General features: G+C 43.4%; 1 protein-coding gene across 3 annotated transcripts in view; it reads right to left on the bottom strand.

The window, feature by feature from the left end:
- Positions 1-1,413: 1,413 nt before the first annotated feature.
- Npnt (nephronectin) overlaps positions 1,414-19,738 on the bottom strand; it is a 65,133-nt gene continuing 46,808 nt past the window's right edge. For all 3 annotated transcript variants that reach the window (XM_041658895.1, XM_041658904.1, XM_041658913.1), the window contains 4 exons: positions 11,473-11,559; positions 10,868-10,966; positions 5,422-5,678; positions 1,414-4,039 (listed from right to left, as the gene is read on the bottom strand). In XM_041658895.1, coding sequence (XP_041514829.1) covers positions 3,956-4,039; positions 5,422-5,678; positions 10,868-10,966; positions 11,473-11,559 — 527 coding nt within the window. In that variant the 3' untranslated portion in view covers positions 1,414-3,955. The remainder of the gene's footprint in view (positions 4,040-5,421; positions 5,679-10,867; positions 10,967-11,472; positions 11,560-19,738) is intronic.

Genomic DNA, 19,738 nt, shown 5'->3' with positions numbered 1-19,738 from the left:
TGTTGCACCTTGCCTTATCCTTAACAGCGAAGACATCTCTTGGAGACGGGTTAGAAATGGACACTCCTGAGAGGTGCCCCATCCCGGCCAGGTGGACCTGAGAGTTCAAACATAGCTGCAGGTTGTTCCCAGGTGGTGAGGCTCCGAAAGTCCCATAAAGGCCCTGAAGTTCCCTCAGCCTTAGAACCCCCAATATACATGCTCCTCAGAATACCAATTCTGCATTTGTAATTTTGATAAATGTCCCTTCCCTCCTCTAGACTGAGACGTCTCATGGTCAAGTCTGCTCAGGATTGGTCCCCAGAGCCACATACACATTGCTCAAAAATCTGCTACACAAATCAATAAAGCACGCCCCGGACCCCTCTCGTATCTGTTCCCCACCCTCTGTGTGCTCAGTAGAGCTTCAAATGGGTTTTCTCAGATCTCCAAGGGGTTACAAAGAATCCCGAGGCAGGAAAGCAGACTGGAGTTATGGAAGATTTATGTCCCCAGCCGTTAAGCGTTCTCTGCACACTGGGAGGAAAGAAGGCATTCAGTTCTGTCAGAACATGGTCCAAATGGAGGTGCGTGAGGAGATCCCTGAGTGCTTGTGAGAACGCTCCCAGGTAACAGGTCTTGAGACCTCAGCTTCTTCAAAGCACGAACTGTTTTTGGAATGTACTTTTGTTCTCCTCCCAGGTGAGGTGGAAAGGAGTGAGTTTACTTCAGATTAGTCATGATTGCTCGTTGTTGTCGTTCAATTAAATGTTTATGTGCCTCTATGGAAAAACCTTGTTTCTGCCATGTGCCACTTGTCCTTGTGACTGCATATATCTGGAATTCATGAGAACTTTACTCATGTGACCCTCTCTTACCCTCAGAGTGTAAATTGTCTGGGGTTCCGAGTCAAGCTGGCTATTCCATGAGGCTTTAGTTCCTTATTTATTGGCTCAATTCTCTCAGGTCCCATGGTCTCTAGAGCAGGAATAAGTGTGTTCTCCCTAATTCTATGCAAGAACTTTTATTCTTATAATGTTTTCATTGTGTTCCTTCACCATTGTTTCTCTTCCCACTAAGAAAAGTTATCGGAGTGAGAAATGTTATAAATTAACATGATTACTAATACATATATACTTGACTATTTGCTTACAGCTTATCTTGGAATAAACAGCAATGTTTTCCGTAAATTATAAAAGGTAGCTAACTGAGTGAGGCAGGCTTGTGTCCCGATGGCCCATTCGCTCTTGTCTGTGAATGTGCTGAAACGGGCCCCATGTCTATACCCAGAAAGTATAACAATATCTGTGTTCCCACTCTCCCAGGTAGAAATAAAAAAAATTGAACATGGCTGTAATAGACCGGTGTATTGTTCTGGGACCCCAGGCACAAAAATCAGAAGCCAAAAAGCAAGCAAGAGACCATCAGTATTATTAACAGTGTTTTTATTTACAAAGATTGCTTTTATTTGGCCAAAAACCACAAACATTTTTCACTTTAGAAAACATTAAATAATAAACAAGATGTTATACAGTACTTTGGATAACTTCTTCAGTGTAGTGCAATGTCTTATTGGCACCTCAAAGTGAAATTCTCCTTTCCCCTTTCGCCTTCAGCTGTGTAGTTACATGACCAAAAATGAACTGAATCATGAAAAATGGAACTAAGAACATATTATCAGCCTTTACGGACTCAGGTCAGAAGTCCCAACTCTGTCTCTGTCAGCTAAATGACAAAGTCACTTGGGCCTGTTCAAAACCATAATACCAGCTTGTGGGATAGAAGGCTCCTACCGAGTGTGTGAACCATGGGAGGAGTCTGGAGGGCAAGGGCTAACAGTGCCGTGGTTGACATGTTCAGTAGCCATTGTTAACTTGTCACATGCAGAGACAATGCACCAGACAAAAGTCTCTCGGACCTGTGTTTCTTGATAGGGTCTCTCTGAAAAACAAGTCTAAACAAGCCATTACTGAACAACCAACAGGGTCATACTCTTGCCCAGGAATAAAACATTAACATCACCACATTAGGACATTATTAAGCGATAGAAAAATTTGTTTGTTATAACGGCTGCTGAGTGAGAGGCATTTTAGGGAGTTCAACATCTCCTCCTGTGCTCTTTCCAGCAGGTCAAGAGAAGACTGCCTGGCTCAGAGCTTAGTCCAAATCACTTATTTCTGGTCTCATTGGTATATACTAGTGTGGGGATCAGGGTATTTCTAGCATTCATAATCTGGTACTTCACCTTGAAGTAAGGGTACCTTAAATAGGTAAAAATTTAATGCAGTTTTTTTAAGTGGTGGGGAGCAAAAGAGGAGATAGAGAGGAAGGGAGGAGCTGAACAGGAAAGGGGGAGAGAGGTGGAGGTAGAGGGAGAGAGGTTATGATTTTCGCACTTCTTTCTCTGTAAAGGATTTGGCTTAGCAACTGTCCCTGCCAGGAAGTGTCCCCTCACACTCTAGCCTAAGCCTGTTTCCTCTTGTTCTATTCTCAGTGCACATGGAGAACAGCTGGTCCCCAAGCTCTCGGTGCCAACCCTTCACATACTGGAAAACCAGCAATGGTTTGGCCCTTAGTCTTCTCTTCTCCGGGCTGAATAATCCCAGTGCCTTTACTTTTTCATCATAGATCTTTTTTTCCAACCCTTTAATCCTCTCTGTGTTTCCTGGCAAAAACAGCAGAAAATATTTTGATTACTTAGTCAGAAGTGATGGAGAGGTAAGGAGAAAGTTGACTTTTTAAAGTTAGGAGTTTTTCATTTAACAAAGGGGTGATAGGGAGGTGCTAGGGTTGGGGCTTCGTGGATATGAGAATTCCAACCCCGTGCTCCTGTATTGAGTGTGTCTCATTCCACTGCTTGCAGCGCCTCAGTGTGCACGTCTGCTTCCCATCCCAGCCCTGGGAGACGTGGAAGCCATGAGCTACACTCGTGGGCACCTCATGCTGTCAACTCAAAGCTCACCGTGAATGCCTGTCCCATGGGCCTACCCTACACCCCGGCTTCCAACACATCTTTACCAAGTTCCTCATAGGTGGAGCCATGTTACAATGGTGAAAACTCATGGCTGAAGGTATAACTCAAAACCTAAGGGTTTATATATTAACTGAAGGTCCTTGCTTCCCTTAATTGCTTACTTTCTTTTGTAAAGACCAAACTCGAAGACATTGAAATAAAGTAATTCCACTGCCCCAGCAGGACACCTCTGCCAGCTGTCTTGCTGCCAGGATAAGGTCAAGGCATGGATGACATTTCACCGTGTATTTTTTTAACTCAAGCTATCATAAGCTGCCTTTGACCTTGCAACTAGAGTCTGTGAATATTCAGAACACGTAAATTACTTATATTAATAGCACATTTACACAAACACAGTACAACTAACAAGGAATTCCATGCCCACCCTACATAACTCTTTTTAAAAGAAAAACACAGTTTACAAGAGTAAATGCATCTTAATACATTATACGCCCTTCCGTTATAAGGTGTATGGCAGTAAAAGTCAGAGTGAGGTCAGGCCAGAACAAGGGAAAAGAATCAACTAGCTTCACAAGCACGCTGTACATCATACTGTAAGCAAAGTCAACACTACTCATGGCACAACACTGGACAGATCACAGAATACCTTTTGCACAGAATGGAAACTCCTCCCGTAATTGGCTCTCGGGCCCACTCTGTAACCAGGATGAAGGATGGCATGGGTCACATATGCCAAAGACCTTCATAAAGGAGATACAGGGTAGAAGGTGCCACCCCAGAAGGGCCTGGATGTGTCTGCAGATGCTCCTGTACTTCAAGGAGGGGGTCACTGTTCACTGGGATTGCACAAAAGCAGGCCACCAAGACCTGAGTCACCAACCAGCCTTCCTCCTGACCCACTCTTGCCCTAGGCCTGATAAGGGGGAGATGAGAAGGCAAGGATTGGAGAAAGAGGAAGAACGACACAGTTCACTACTAGCTCTGGAGCTGCTAGTGTTCTTCTTAGCAGCGACCTTTTTTCAAGCTCACATCATCCAATCCAATCTCCCCTGTGTGACCACGCCTTTTTTCACCTTTGAAGATGACCTAGGGAGAAAATGCACACACTGGTCAGGCCTCCTCTGCCCCTTTGCAGGGCTCAGTTATGGAGCATAACAGGGCAACCCTTCCCCCAAATCAAACATTAGACTTCTACAGCAAATGAAAACACCAGGATGCAGGTGCCAGTATCATTCCAGGCCCCGTGCCTTTTGGTATACATGGACCAGTAAGCTGCTCACTAGAACGCAGTACTCAGAACCAGCAACTCTTCAAATTGGCATTCTCCCGCACATTAGTTTCCTGCAGGCATGCTTGCAGAGTGGACACTGGCCAAAGACTACCAGGGTTTAGAAGGAAGAAGAGCATGACGGGACATAAAGCTGAGAAAGCAGGGGCTGAAGAGCTGCATGATTCAGGTCTTGCAGCCTGCCTTGGTTTTCCCTTGCTAACATCCCCTCACCACACACACTGGGACAGAGGCATACACCACAGTCCAAGGACACTGCTGCTTTGGCTGTGCAATGCCCAGCATCTGCCCTCTCACGTTTTACCCTCTGCTCCCTTAAATCAGGACAAAACTTTCAGTACTATGACTTGATGCAATGCATCTTCCTCTTTTACTTCTCTAATATAAATATTAAGAAAACAGAGGCAAAAGGTACATAAAATCTCAGAACCCCCATAAGAACTGTAATGGGGTCTGTGATTCTGACATGGTTTCAAGAGACTGCAAGAAACAGAAGTAGAGTTTTCATGGCAAAGTGGTGGAAGAATCTACATAATGATGAAATTTTCCAAAATTCACCCATTATTTTGATAGGATGTGACAGATCATTTTGTTACTATCCACAACTTAGTTATTTAAAATAAAATTTAAAACTGAAATACAGTTTGCATCACCACTCAAAGCCTCCCTCCCCCTTAACCCATTCTGAACAGCGCCTTTCAATCCTGGATCTGGGATCCCATCTGGGATTGCTTAACTCTGATCTCTGGGCCAAAGGGGAGAACAAATTTCAGAGGAGCACTTAAGAATAGAAAGAAGAACCACCTCCACAGAGGTCATCAGAGGAAGAGTTGGATGCTTAAGGAATTGAAGGTAGAGAAAAAGAAGGCACCATTAATCACAACACCCCAAACCCTGGATGTTGCTATCAACTTATTTTTTAAAAAAATTCTTTTTCAATTGCCAATTTTCTCTTTTTGAAAGGGGTTTGTTATCACGAGGGCGTGAGGGTGTGGTGGTCAAGGTTGCAGCAAAGAAGGATGAAGAAGCAGAAAAGAATTTCAGAAAGAAGCAACAGATGGGGGCCCTTGTGCCCAGAAAAAGCCACAAAGCAACGGACCTGAACCAGAGCAAGGCTTCTTCGAGGCCTATTCCCGGGCTCTCCTCTGAAGGCAGAGCCTCCATTTGGGGATCTACTTACGCTCTTGACGTCAGCCCCTCGTAAGGTGATCTGGGTTTGCCTCCAGCCATGGCCACCATTTCTTCCCCACAGGGCTGCTCCTGGGGCACCGTGTTTTCTCACAAACACCTGCAGTGTGCCGGAGTGCAGCCCAGTCACCTTGTGCCTGAAGGACAGGCACAGGTCCCCTGAATGCATGAGGTGGCCGAGAGGTAGCACCAAGCGAGCAGCTTTTCCCCCCGGGGCTTTGGCTGCAGACACTGTGAGATACTGTCCACCTGCAATGGGAAAAGCAGGGCCTCTTTCCAGCACAAAACTGCCTGGACAGGAGGTTCTTAATAAACTTCCGACTGTAACATTCATCAATAAAGAATCCCACATCTTTTTGAAGAAGAAAAATACAGCTTATTTCTGTGCCTGTTATAATGCCATGGTCTTAACAAATAACACACACTATTTTGCCCACAGAGAACAAAGTCAATGCATTAGATTAGACCCAAACACTGACTGTCTCCTTGGATATGATCAGACATCCCTTAGGCACCTGGAAGCGCTGCCTTCCGCTCCCCTATCAACTCACTGCTGCCAGGCAACCTACACTGGTTGAGCAGAAATGACTCAAAATTTCCCTGGTAAAATTTATGTGTAGACAATTAATCTCTGGACGATAAAACACAAAGTAATAGAAACTGCATTATTTCTGATCATTCTGTCCTCTCTCCATGTACAAAACATGGTCCCGAAGAGCAGAAGGATGTTTTAAAACAGTTTGTTATCTTTCTCACATGGGCACAGCAAACCCAGGAAGACAAACAGGTAGTCAGGACACTTTCCACATCTTTCCAGTATCAATTTCATTTGGAGGTTAGTGATTTAAAAGACTTATATACAGTAAAGCAAATCTATAACTGTATATTTCTGTCTGTTTATGTGTCTATCTGTCTTATTATATCTAAGCGAACACAAAGCTTAATAAAGGCCTCCACTTTTGACACATCACCTTGGCTGTCCTCAGACCCGTGTCTATAGATTTCCCACTTTTTTTTTTGTTAAAAAATTGCAATTAGGAAAATAAAAAGATCAAGCTCTAGTAACGAGGGTCGATCTGCTACTTCTCAAAAGAAAGCTGTGAGTGGGAAGTCAGGGCGTGCACAGATGACGATCCCTGCGGACGGTTTCGTCGCAGCCAGCTGCAAACAAACTGAGGGTTTCGACACTGATCTGCCTGCAGAAAGAATGTGGCTGGGACGCTGAACACATGTATCTGTTGTGGGAGAAACCTCACTTCCCTTTCAGTTCAAAGACAGACCATCGTCACAGCCTTACACTTTATTTATACAAGACACGGCAAGAGACTTGGAATGGTGTCTTATTCAAGTGTGGTTTTCTCTACCGAGTTCATGTTGGTATACTGCTAGGAAACAATGGCTTTTGAGTAACTGTGACATACCCATGTTTTGGGCTAAGTGCTCCTGGCAGGCTGCCGACAACGGAAGCCAGTCCGACCTGCACCTTGAACCTCCCCATTAACAAGGATAGACAGGACACTTTGGTTATTTGTTAGATAAACGACTGCTGTTCCAAAACCACTGCAAAAACCTGCCAGAATGGTTCTTGTCTCTCAATGTATCCAACTCACTCAATGTATCCAACTCACTCAATGTATCCATCTCAATGTATCCAACTCAATGTATCCAATTCAATGTATCCAACCCAATGTATCCAACTCACTCAATGTATCCAATTCAATATATCCAACCCAATGTATCCTACTCACTCAATGTATCCATCTCAATGTATCCAACTCACTCAATGCATCCAATTCAATGTATCCAACTCAATGTATCCAACCCAATGTATCCAACTCACTCAATGTATCCAATTCAATGTATCCAACCCAATGTATCCAACTCACTCAATGTATCCAACTCAACGTATCCAACTCAGTGTATCCAACTCAATGTATCCAACTCACTCAATGTATCCAACTCAATAAAAACACAGATCTTGGCTTCTTCCCTCCCGTTCCCTCAGATATTGACAACCCCAAAATACTGGGCCAAAAATTTTATGTGTACATTAAACATCTGTCTCCAAGGTAAGATTATTACAGCAAACCTGCAGGTTTTAAGAAAACAGGAATTATCTTAAATCTCTGTGGAATGCATGCTAATAAATTCTGCGAGACACTGCACGCAAACAGAGCACCTAAGATTTAAACAGCCCTTTCTACAAATACTCAAAACTCTAAAATTGTGATAATGATGTAAACAGTTGCTACTATTCCTCCTCCATACATCTGCCCTGACTTGGGTTTAATTTTTTTTCAGTTTTATTTATTGATTGACTAACTGTTCAAAATGGTGGGGATGCCCATACGCCACAGCACACATTTAGAGGTCAGACGTGTATGGTCAGAATCCTCTGCATACTCTGTAGGACAGTTCTGAATGGCATCCCGACATGCTGTGCACGCCTCCCATTCTCCAACTCCCTGCCACCTTCTTGTCTTCCCACTCTTTTCTCCAAGCTGAAAACGTGCTTGCTGGTTCTCTTGGGGAATTCTCCCGAGAATCTCCTCAGACATTTTCCACATGAACACAGACCCTCATAGCTGGATTAAGAGGTCAACTCATGCAAAGCTTTAGCCCTTTAATGACATCTTGCCAGAGGACACCCCACCCAGGGTGTTTATGAGAAGCTCATCTTCTCCACACCAGCCTGCTCTGTCCAGGAGCTTCACTGAAAGCTTACTTTCAGAGGAAACTAAAACCCACCTGGGTTTTCTGCCATGGGTCCTGCTTCCCATCCCTTTTAAATCACAAAGAACGATTCTAACCTTGGGTCTATTGCTGCTACAGGTTAAACATTCTGGCCTTCACCCACTCTTCAGAGGTAAAGGAAGATACACCTCCTCATCCAGGTCACTCTCGTGAGTGATGTGTAACTAAGTCTCAGATGAGGAAGGCTCCTCAGAAGTGGAACAACCACTTCACTAGACGATGTTTTGCCTTCTGGAAAAGGATCCACTCTATAGAAATAGCCTCCGTCTGAAACAACTGTCATGAAATTCACTCCTAAGGACTTCATTACACATTAACTCTGAAGTCCTTTACATTTAATGCTTGCTTACGTCTTTCCATAGCTGTGGTTCGTTTCTAGACCCTGAGAAATACTTAGCATGAGTTTTTCCCTGTAGAATGGCCCAGTAACCTAACCTCTTGGATGATGGTTTTGTCGGCACGCAATCACTTTTCTCTCCAGCTTGGAGTCACGGTTAAGCAGAGCTTTCTTCCATATCTAAATTTGATGTCCATTTAACCCAAGTGTTTGGTAAAAATTAGAAAAGCATCCTACAGGAGCCAGATCTAATTGCCAGGGGTTACTCTGTCACCTAAGTTGCTGCCACATCCTTTCCATTGCTCAATTTTAACGCAGCCCAATGATCACATAAAACACCCACCCACCCCATTCCAAATTTCATGTATCTTCTACCACAGGACAAGAAGGGTTTGTCCCAATCAAAACATCTACAAATGAGGTAACAATGAACAGTGCTGAAAGGTAGTATCTGGCTCTGAAAAACTGTTCTAAAAACCAATTAGACTATTTTACAAGACCTATTGCAAACAGCCTCTTTCTACAAAGCCATTGAGTTCTTTCAAACTTAGAATGAATTCCTCTTCATGGTGTGGCCATGAATACTACTGGCAGGCGCATCACCCATGCCTGTAGAAGATCTTTCTGTTGCAAACAGGGCAGCAGTCCGCGTCAGTACCACTTAGAGGCCTGATGTACTAGCTACATCAGGTACAGAACCACATGGGCTAAAGCTGCAGGCACTGAGCTGAGTCTACAACACACTAAATTTTATCTCTTTAGCTTTGCAGCCTGAGCAGGCCTACATTGCCCCTCTGGACATCAGTGATTCTCCTGTGAAAGGAACACCTGATTCGCTGGACGGATATGAGGGTTAAATCAAATTAATGAGGCGAGGAATGTGCTGGGGTGATAGCAGATGTTAACATCTGTTGAGTCTGTTATTTACAGACACATAATGATAACAATAATATGCTCAGAGTTTACCTTACATGAATATGAGTAACTCAAGACCAAGTGAGAGGAGCATGGTTGAACTGTATGAAGTATTACATGTTTGTTTTTTTTTTTTATAACAAAATCAAATTTTGTTTTGTTTTTTCAAGACAGGGTTTCTCTGTATAGCCCTGGCTATTCTGGAACTCACCCTATAGACCAGGCTGGCCCTGAACTCAGCAATCCATCTGCCTGTGCCTCTAGAGTGCTTGGATTAAATAAAGGCACAAGCTACCACCACCCGGCTACAAAAACAAATCTTAAAAACGCTATCTATTTATTGAATATTCATATTTTTTAAGATTTACTTTAATATTGATTCTAAAGTATCTATTTCAACCCAATATTCTTTCACTTACATTTAATTCAATTTCAGAAGTTCTGAAGAAAGCAGTCTGGCATGATGATTTGAAGCCTTATTGCCAAGACTGCACACTGAAGAAGAACCTTGTAAGCACTGTTGGTCTCCCCAGGGGGCCACGCTGCCCCACCGACCTGTGCACCACAGCTGCTATCTCAGAGTGCACATGCTCACAAGCTAGCTTCTCTGTGTTGCCTTCTAAAGACAGGATGGCATTTGAAAACTGGGCTTCAGAAGGACAAAACACAGCATGTTTTCCCTTCATATCTTGTGTTTTATTCTTAGAAGCTAGAATCAAAACCAAAAGGAAAAAAGAAACTAGGTTTCTCACCCTTCCATTAAGCTGGCTTCACTCGAAAGCAACAACAACAACAACAAAACAAAACAAAATTTCAAACATCAACATCAACAACAAACACTTAATTACTGAGGGGAGAAAAAAGACTCCAATGTGTAGCTTTACTTCTTGAAACAAGGCAAAATACAAAGCCCTGAATGTTTACATCAGTGAGCATTGTACACTTACACTTGGACTAATTTCCCAAGAACCCACGTCTAACAAGCTTCTCTCGGGAGTGGCGGTGGTGATGTGTACTCTGTCCTCCAGGACCTGACTTACAGCCAGACATTTCCAGAGGCACTGTGTGGTGTAAATTCCAACTGTCTCCATTCATCTACTGCTCAAATCATCACTAACCAATCAAACTGACAAAAATACCCAGGACTGTTACCACAGGGCGGAGAACACTGTGCCACCATTTTTACTCACAGGTATTAGGTGCTCTAAGTGCCTTGAAAACTTATGCTAGGATAACTCTAAATGCTCAATTACCCAGCTTTTTCTACCTGTATCCCATAATATGAGTCTAACAGAGGGCTACCAATCCTCCTCCCCTAAGGAAGATGGAATACACACCATAGGGATGAAGTGTGTTTTTGTTTTTGTTTTGTTTTGTTTTATGGTCAAAAGGATCAAACAGTGCCAGAAGGTACTAGATGATGTGCAGTTACCTGCTGGGTCCCTGATGGGCTCCCAGTGTAAGTCGCTGTCTTTTTCTCTGATCCATCCACAGAGTCCATGGTCAAAGTTACAGCTGTGTATGAGAACACCTGCAAGGAGGTGGCCAGAAAGATAAGAACACAGACTCCACAGACAGTGGCCAGTGATTTGTAAACCAGAGGTAGCACATAGCAGGAGTTTTCTCCAAAACACACTTAATGTCCCATCGGAACATCTTGCCCTGAGCTCAAAAGGAAATGGCATGCATCCTTTGGGTAGACGCTCAGCTGCGAAAACAGAACCAAGGGTGTTCCAAATTCACAGCCCCATTGGGCTACCACTGTTAAAATATGACTTCCATCTCATGATCCAAACACCACTTTATTGTGATGTCAAAAGAAAATGGTGACTCGTAATTATTTTTGCACAAGTGATTGAATTAACTGAGTTGCATAAAAAGAAAAGAAGAAATCACCTAACTTGCCCGATTGTGGTCTACAATTTTATTTTCTCCTATTAATGAAACCCACTGTTTTATATCCCAACTGAGAAGAAAATTCAAGTTCTTTTCTTGGGATGGAGGGCAAGACTTGAGATGGAATGGAAGAGCCACTACCTGGGTCGTCCTTTGCTTCGTCGTCCGCGCTGACTCCTCTTTCGATTTCAAATATTTCAAACAGGTCATTCGAAGGCTGCCGTGGAACTGCAAGAGAGAAGCTGATGGTTTGTTCCCCTCCTTTAAACGACACCCTGTCTTTAAGAAGGATGAAGGGAAGCCTATGCATTTCTGTTCATCTTACATAAGGAGGGATATAATCCGTTGTGCAGGGATCTATACTCTCATATTTACCTGGATACAAATTAAAACACAATTTTCAAAGTTTCTATAATTCTAAGTAAGAGAAACTTTTTAAAAATTATTTATTCATTTATTTTTTATTTGCATTGGTGTTTTGCCTGCATGTATGTCTATGTGAGGGTGTCAGATCTTGCAGTTACAGTTGTGAGCTACTATGTAGCTGTTGGGAATTGAACGCGGGTCCTCTGCAAGAACTGTCAGTGCACTTAACCACTGAGCCAGGGAGATTGCTTGGGTGCTAAAGTACCTGCTGTATATGACTGAGTCCTGAGTTTTGGATCCCCAGACCCCACATGAAAAACTGTGGAGTCAGAGACAGGAGGATCCCTGAAAGTATTTGGCCAGCCCACCTAGCCAAAGGGATGCTTCTGGTTTGGTGAGAGGCCCTGACCCTATCTAAACGACAAAGCAGGAGGCTGTGGCTTGCAGATCTTCACTCCTCAGGCCAGCTAGTGCTGGAGGTCTAACCCAGGGGTGTAACTCTGCCTTCCGTCTTTTTCAGATCTAACCTCCATTCCTGACGTAGAAGGCAGACCAACTTCATTTTCTCCTCCCTGTTCCCTCCTCCCAGCAGCTGTGGAAACATACAGCCTGCCACTAATAAAACTGCCCCTGAGCTTCAAAAATGAATGAATGAATGAATGAATGAATGAAAACAAGGTGGAGAGTGACAAAAAAGATATCGCAGGTTGACCGCTGGTTTTTGACACACATACCCATGTGCTCACATACACGCACACACATGAACATACACATACACCACACACACACATACACACACACACAGAGCACTATGATGTAAAACAATTCCTGATTTCTAGCAAAAAATTGTCAAATTCATCTCTGTGGAAGATGCATTCTGAACTTTAATGAAAATGCCTATCACAGCACCCACCTCCCTCCACAGAGCTCTGCACACTGCTGTACACTAGCACACGCCTATTCGCACAGTGTTCCCTATCTAAGCAGGTTCCTCAATCCTATAAGATCAAGTACGGGAGCTTTCCTGGTACAGCATTAGCCATTCACCCCAACAAAACACACAGCACTGTCTAAGCATGCCATTTGTTTCCACATCCCTGACACTGGGGCTCCTTGTCCAACTAATTATAACCTGAACAAACATCCCCTCTTCCTTTCAGGTCCAGCATCAACATCAGAGAAAGCTCTGGAAACTTTCACACCCCTAGCAGAATTCAACTCCTCCCTGTTCGTCAATAGCCCTGTATGCCTGTTACTTTCATATGCTTTTGTAAGGAACTGTAGTTATTCTCTCTCTCTCTCTCTCTCTCTCTCTCTCTCTCTCTCTCTCTCTCTCTCTCGCACACACACCTGTCTCTCTGCTAGTCCCTGAGGTCCTCGATGGCATCAATCACATTCTACTCATCTGGCATCTCCAGGGCTTGACCTGGTGACCGGCACTTGGAGATCACTGAGCAAATGCAAAGATCCTGTCTTGAAACCATGTTCTTGTCAACACCCCGAATCAACTGTCACAAGTGGGACAGAGCCTAAGAATACACTTGAAGAGAACTGATTCATTTAAGTCAATATTTATGCATTCATTCCATCTATGTTTGATTTCCAAACAAACACCAAGCCCGGGGTGGGCACTGAGGAGACGGTGTGAAGAGAGGGAACACGACCAACAAGGGCGCAGATCATATGAAGCTTGAAGCTTGAATTCTAATGGCAGACACGAACATCAAACATGAAGATAAATGGACATCTTAAGGTTTGAAAAGGGGTAGGGAGAAAAAACACTGCCTGAAGATGAAGAATAGCTGGGTCAGAGAGTAGGGAAAATTGTGGGAAAGTTGTTGATGAAATTCTTGACCAGAGGCCAGGGAATACTCCCTTCTCTTTGCCAGAAATTTAATTAATACTTTATTTTTATAAGACAGGGCATAAGAGACACAGACTACTGTAAAACTGATGACATTCCCAAGGTTCTCTTTCTCTATGTTATTATTGTTAGCAAGGACTTTTAAACTGACAGTCTTATCCTATTTGCAACTGTTCTCAGTCTACTCCATCTGGATTCTTCCCCTACTTTTATTTCAAAAGTCAAAACAGGGAAGCACCTTCCTCTTTCACAGCATGTGTGCACACATACACACAAACATACACACACTTGCACAAACACAACACACACCATGTGCAGACACACACATACCAGGTATACATGCATAAACACAAGATACACATATGCATGCATACGCATGCACTCACACACGCGCGCGCACACACACACACAGATGGGCAGGGATGATAAAGTCCAAGATAAGACAGATGAGCCCTGTGGGTAGGCTGCTCACTGGTCCTGGGAGTACTGAATGACTGTCAGCAATGACAGCTTTCCTTTTCTCATTTTTAGACTCTTAGAGAAAACCTTTCTTATTTATTAGGAGTACAAAGTTGTAGGTAAATGGGCTTCACTTCTCATGGCATACGTTATAAAAACATTTGCACACAATCATGCTTTTGTTCCATTCTCTAGTAGCAGAATAAAAAAAGGACCTCGGAAATGGAGAAACTTGACTCTTGCAGTGTAGAGCCTATGGGCGTTATGATGAAGGGTGCCCTTGGCCTTTGTCTGCGTTGACGGGGCCGGGTACTCTGTACCTGGCTCTGTGTTATCAAGGAAGATTGGGAGGTTTCCTCCGGAAAGAACAATTTAAACTGAACGGGAAAGAGGCAGAACCTTCCACACACAAAGCGCAAACCTGGGGTGAGGAAGATGGTGCCCTGCGCAGCAAGCGTAAAGGCTGCACGGATCAGTCACATGCGGAGTACACAGTGGTGGTGAGAGCCCACACGATGTGGTAAAGAGAAAGGAAGGGACGAGATACTTTCTTAGACTTAGAATGGCATAGTTACAAAGATTACAAAGCATAAAGCATACTAACATGTTCCTGTTCATTTATTTTCTTTCCTTCACCATCCCCACTCACGAAGGGATCAAAGTGTAGAGCATCACTGTGGCACCCAGCACTGGGCTGAGCACCTGTGAAGCATGGGACACATTTCGCTCTCACCTTCCTTTGACCTACATTCTTTGAGGTGAAGATGGATATATCATGGGTGCTTTAATGGAAGAACATAAATTGGATACTGTAAAGGGTTTTTCAGTAGTGACAAGGTAAGGTTTGCCAGATAAAATGATCACTCTGCCGCACTTGGAGAATGGCAAGGAGGAAGGTGAGCGGAGGAAACACTTATGGTGCAATCGCTGTAAAACAAATTCCCCAACGTTTTCCTGACATGATTCAAAACTGCACCAATAAAAACATTCTCTTGGTGTGATGGCATATGGCTTCAACCCCAGCACTGGGGAGGCAGAAGCAAGCAAATCTGTATGAATTCAAGGCCACCATGGCCTACATAGTGAGTCACAGGCTAGCCACGGCTACATAGTGAGACTCTGTCTCAAAAAAACAAAAACAAAAATCTTGCTTGTTGCTTCTAAATAAACTCCCAAAGATGGAGATGGTGGACATAGAGGGTATAATTCCCAAGGATGAAGACTGTGGGATACAGAGGGTAGGGATCCCCAAAGATGGAGACTTTGGAGACAGTGGGCACTAACCTCCAAAGATGAAGACTATGGGATATCAGAAGGTACTAACACCTAAAGAGGGAGGCTGTCTGACTTCAGTGGGCTAAGGATACAGGACTGTCTCATAATGGCTTCAGAGTCTGCAAAAGATGCCATCTTGTGTGGTGGTGGTGGTGGTGGCGCGCACCTTTAATCCCAGCACTCAGGGAGACAGAGGCAGGGGGATCTCTGTGAGTTCAAGGCCAGCCTGGTCTAGTGGTCTACAGAGTGAGTTCCAGGACAGCCAAAGCTACACAAAGAAACCCTGTCTCTAAAAACAAACAAACAAACAAATGAACGAATGCCATCTTAGTAAATTCTGTTAAATCTCCAGGGATGTGATAATAGTAACTTATAGTCTATATTCAAATATAAGATCTCTCAGTCAGTCAGCTGCAGGTTTTACTCAATAAAACCTTAACAGTAAACACAGAGAAGAAGATGTAAATATTACTGCACAAATACTCCACAGTCAAGCTGATTGCAAACCTGTAAGCATTTATATTTTAAAGGAAGGTTTACATATTCAGGTTCTACCCAAAGTGGTTTGGATGACATCACCCAGTCCAGATCTGGCATTAGTTGTTGGACTAAAGATTACAGACAACACTGTCCTCAATTCTTTCTATGCTTAGGGGTTTCTTCACTGAAGAGACAGCTGCAGCACATGTATTGATTCTAGTCTATTCTAATGTACTTGAGGTGGAAAAAAAAATCTAGGAATTTTAAGAGACTACAGCATGGAGGATCGCATAAGCAATAAGGGCTTTATGGGGTTGTATCATCTCTCTCCTCCCCCTGCCACTCCAAATGCAGAACACACTCAGCAGAGAGAAGAAAATAAAGAGATTGGAAATGCCGCTGCAATTTCCTTGCCCCCATTCAAGAAATGTCTTAGCCAAATGTTGGCTTCTTGAAACAAGAAAAGGGTTGCTGAGCGCCACAGAAATAAGATCTTGCTTCCAACACTGCATCCTATAGGAAGGACCAACAGAGATCAAAAGACAGAGCCTCAGAGCAATCAACAGAGATGGGAAGCAGTAAGTCCTTGGTAAGAGGAGAGGACAGGCCCAGGTGCTCAGTAACGAACCTGTGGGGGTGGTAGACCTCACCCTCCTCTGTATTTTCTATGTTCCTTTTATAAACTTTCAGAACAACTCAGAGGTATTACCCAGGGAACTCCTGTGAGGACTGAGACTCCGAATCCTGGCTCTTCACTAAGAATGACTGTAAGCAAGGGAATATCCCAGAGGCTTAGTTCTCCCGCCCTCTTCTAAGTCAAAGCAACCTGGGAGGGTGAGGCTCCCGCAGGCCAGTGTGTGCACCTCCACTCATCCAAATCGTCTATTAAAAGCCGAAGGGAAGCTTTTGGTTTTGCTACTCACAGGACCTACCATGAAAGCTTGCTGCCTGGACAGATTCATGGCTGGGAGACAGTTGTCATCAGATTCACAGTGAGAATGCTGAGCTGCAGTGTCTCTATTTTAATTATCCATTTAACTCTGTATGTGCTATGAGCGCCTGGTCTAAACACAAACTTCTAACTCTGTAGTGATAAACAGAGGCTCCCCAGAGTAGCTCATTTCTGTCCTCAGTCTCTCTGCTCGCACTGGCAGATCAATTCGTTTTGGAAAGACATTAGCCAAAAACAGCATTAAAACTGTAGCCAACCGTAGTAAAAAGCATCAGAAAAAAAAAATAGTCATCACTAGAGTATGTGGCTTCTTTTATGAATTAATTAGGAAACTCCTGTTATTACTATAAAAATAAATTCAGCATCAGTGGGTGTAGAAACAGCTGATGTTCTTACATGGTAATCGCTGTGGTAAGTATTCTACACGGACCGTCCCAACGAACTGACCCAGCCTCCCAGTGAGGGGTAAACAGAAACTACCTCAACGTTTAGATGAGGATCCAGAGACACAAGAATCTGGTAACATGCCCCAAACACGGTCTTTTTCATTTTAACTCCATAGGCAAATGTGCAGAGCTTTAAAAAAATTCTGATCTCTAACCCAGGCAATGTTCACTCAGAACTCAATTTATACTTTCTGAAAAGAACCATTTTTTTTCTTTCCAGTCACCACAAAAATCCCATTAAAATACAAATAAAAAATAATCTTAAAAACTGTCAGAATTCACAGCACCAGGCCCTGACCTATGAACAGCAGCTACTCGCCTCTCCAACAGTATTGGCAGAGACTTAATTTCTGGGCAGATGACAACATCACTTGGGGACTCTGCAGGTCTTACTGATTACTTGAGAACACACCGGTTGGAAGACCTTTTCACCCCTCAGCTGAAACAAACTGTTTACTCATCACCACACAGAATTAGAAAAGAGACTATAAGATGTCTGTGACTGAAAACACTGGCATCTATGAACTATTAAAACTCTTGAAGAGAAATAAAAACAACCCCAGGACAGCACGCTGCAGAGCCGCAGTCCAGAGGAAGGAACCAACTGCCCTCTCACTATTCGATGCCGGGGCTTTCAGCTCATTCTCATGTTCTCCAACAGCAAGGCTGGTCCTCAGCCACTTGTAAACAATGTGGCAGAGATTAGTTACATTATATTCTATAACCCTGAGTCTACAACACCTTCACCTTTGTTTTACACGGTGCAGGTGGTAAATTTCCTTTATGCAATTATTATATTTTGAATCGGCCTACATTTGGCCAAATCTCTTCTATGCAAGACATGATTTCCCTGGATGGAGGCTGCCACTGAAGCTGAGACAACCTTGCCACACAATCTGGCCTGCACAGCAACAGCATACTTGTGATTGTGTTCACAACGCAGCCTCAGATCCTATCCCGGCTCCACGGAAACAGGGTGCTCACTTTGATAAGACCTGCATGTAATTTGTGCACATACGGATGCACTGAGGCAGTCTGCATGAATGAGTACCCTCCAGAAAAGACAAACCTTAGATAAGCACCATGAATGATTCTAGTTCAATGTGGATTCTGAAAACAGAAAAAAAAAATGGGGGGGGGGAATGTCCACTGGTTCAAGGGATACTATATTCCTTGTAGTAATTGGAGTCTTTTGGCTGAAATTGTCCATTCATGGTATATTCTATTCTAAAGGAAGTTTTGAACAGTTAGAAGTTAATGAAACATTCTAAATGCTAAAAGCTAGAAATGCTTCAAATGAAACTGGCATGATCAGAACCAGAATTCCCTGGGTCCTCTCTCAGAACGTACGCCGCCACCGTTCACTCTTCCAGGGGGAGACTGAGAGTCCATTCCCACTGCCCCCTCCTAAGGAGTCATCGTCACAATAAGGATAACAACTCATGGTTAGCCTTGACGATGACAATGAAGAACTGGAAAACTACTGCATGAGGATAACAAGCAAGCAATGGAAACCACTGAAAGCACCATGCATGGCATATGCCCATGGTCATTTCTGACTTTCTTCTTCCAGGCTTTCATATACCTCTAAACATATGGGGTCATATATTTTACATCTAATTGAGATAGGATGATATATATTGTTTTATATTAAAATTTTTAGTTAACATATAGAAAATACAGCTATTTTTCCAATCAACTTTTAAAACTGATGAGAGTCACTTTATATTTCATTTATCATACTGCTATAAAGGGATGCATTCTCCCCAATTTCCTCCGCTAAGATCTTTATTTCTTTTGCTCTTATATAGCTCTTACCTATTACCTTTATCTCTGTGGACAGCAGAGTCTTGTTTTTGTGTCTAGTCCCCCATTTTCCAGCAATCCCCTGTATTCAGATAGACATGCCACCATTTAAATTTGATTTTTCTGCTTGCCTGCCTGGCATCTTTCTCCCTACCTGAGCCACTATGATCTCCACCCGACCATCTCAGAACAGTCTCATTAGTCTCTGCATGGCATAGGATGCAAGCTGTCATCCGGACTCTTGGTGACTGTGGTGAGAAGTCTCCGTACTTCCCAGTTCAGCCAAGAACTGACCAGACACCAGTTTGTTGAGACCTCTAATCCAGTGAGTTAAACAATCCCACCGTTAACTCTATCTGTAGATACACACACTGTACTATGCTTCTAGAGACTGATGGTGACCATTAGCACATTATAGTTTTGAGAAGCCTTAGAGCTATCACACCTACTTAACCTGGCTAAACCTCAGACTTCTTAATGTATTTGACCCCAGAACTTACGTAACATTTCAGGAAGCTAACGGCCCATGAAACACACTTGAAGAAATACTACTTTGTCCCAGTAATGAAAGAACAATGTCATACTTTGTCAGGGGCATTAGTACAGTTCAAACTAGCCTATTGAGCTGGTTTACAGTTGGCTCTGAAAAATGCATCTGGTTAGTTTCTAGTCCCATTAACAAAAATCTTTAGCGCCCTTAAAGCAGTGGCTCTCAGTCTGGGGGTTGGGACCCTTTCACCAACCTCTATGTACAATGTA

The sequence above is a fragment of the Microtus oregoni genome, unplaced genomic scaffold (assembly GCF_018167655.1).
Source record: "Microtus oregoni isolate MIOR12 unplaced genomic scaffold, Mior012 000000F_ref0000247, whole genome shotgun sequence".
Lineage (NCBI taxonomy): Eukaryota > Metazoa > Chordata > Mammalia > Rodentia > Cricetidae > Microtus > Microtus oregoni.
The sequence above is the reverse complement of the archived record's forward strand: the minus strand, read 5'-3'. Positions and strand labels throughout refer to the sequence as shown.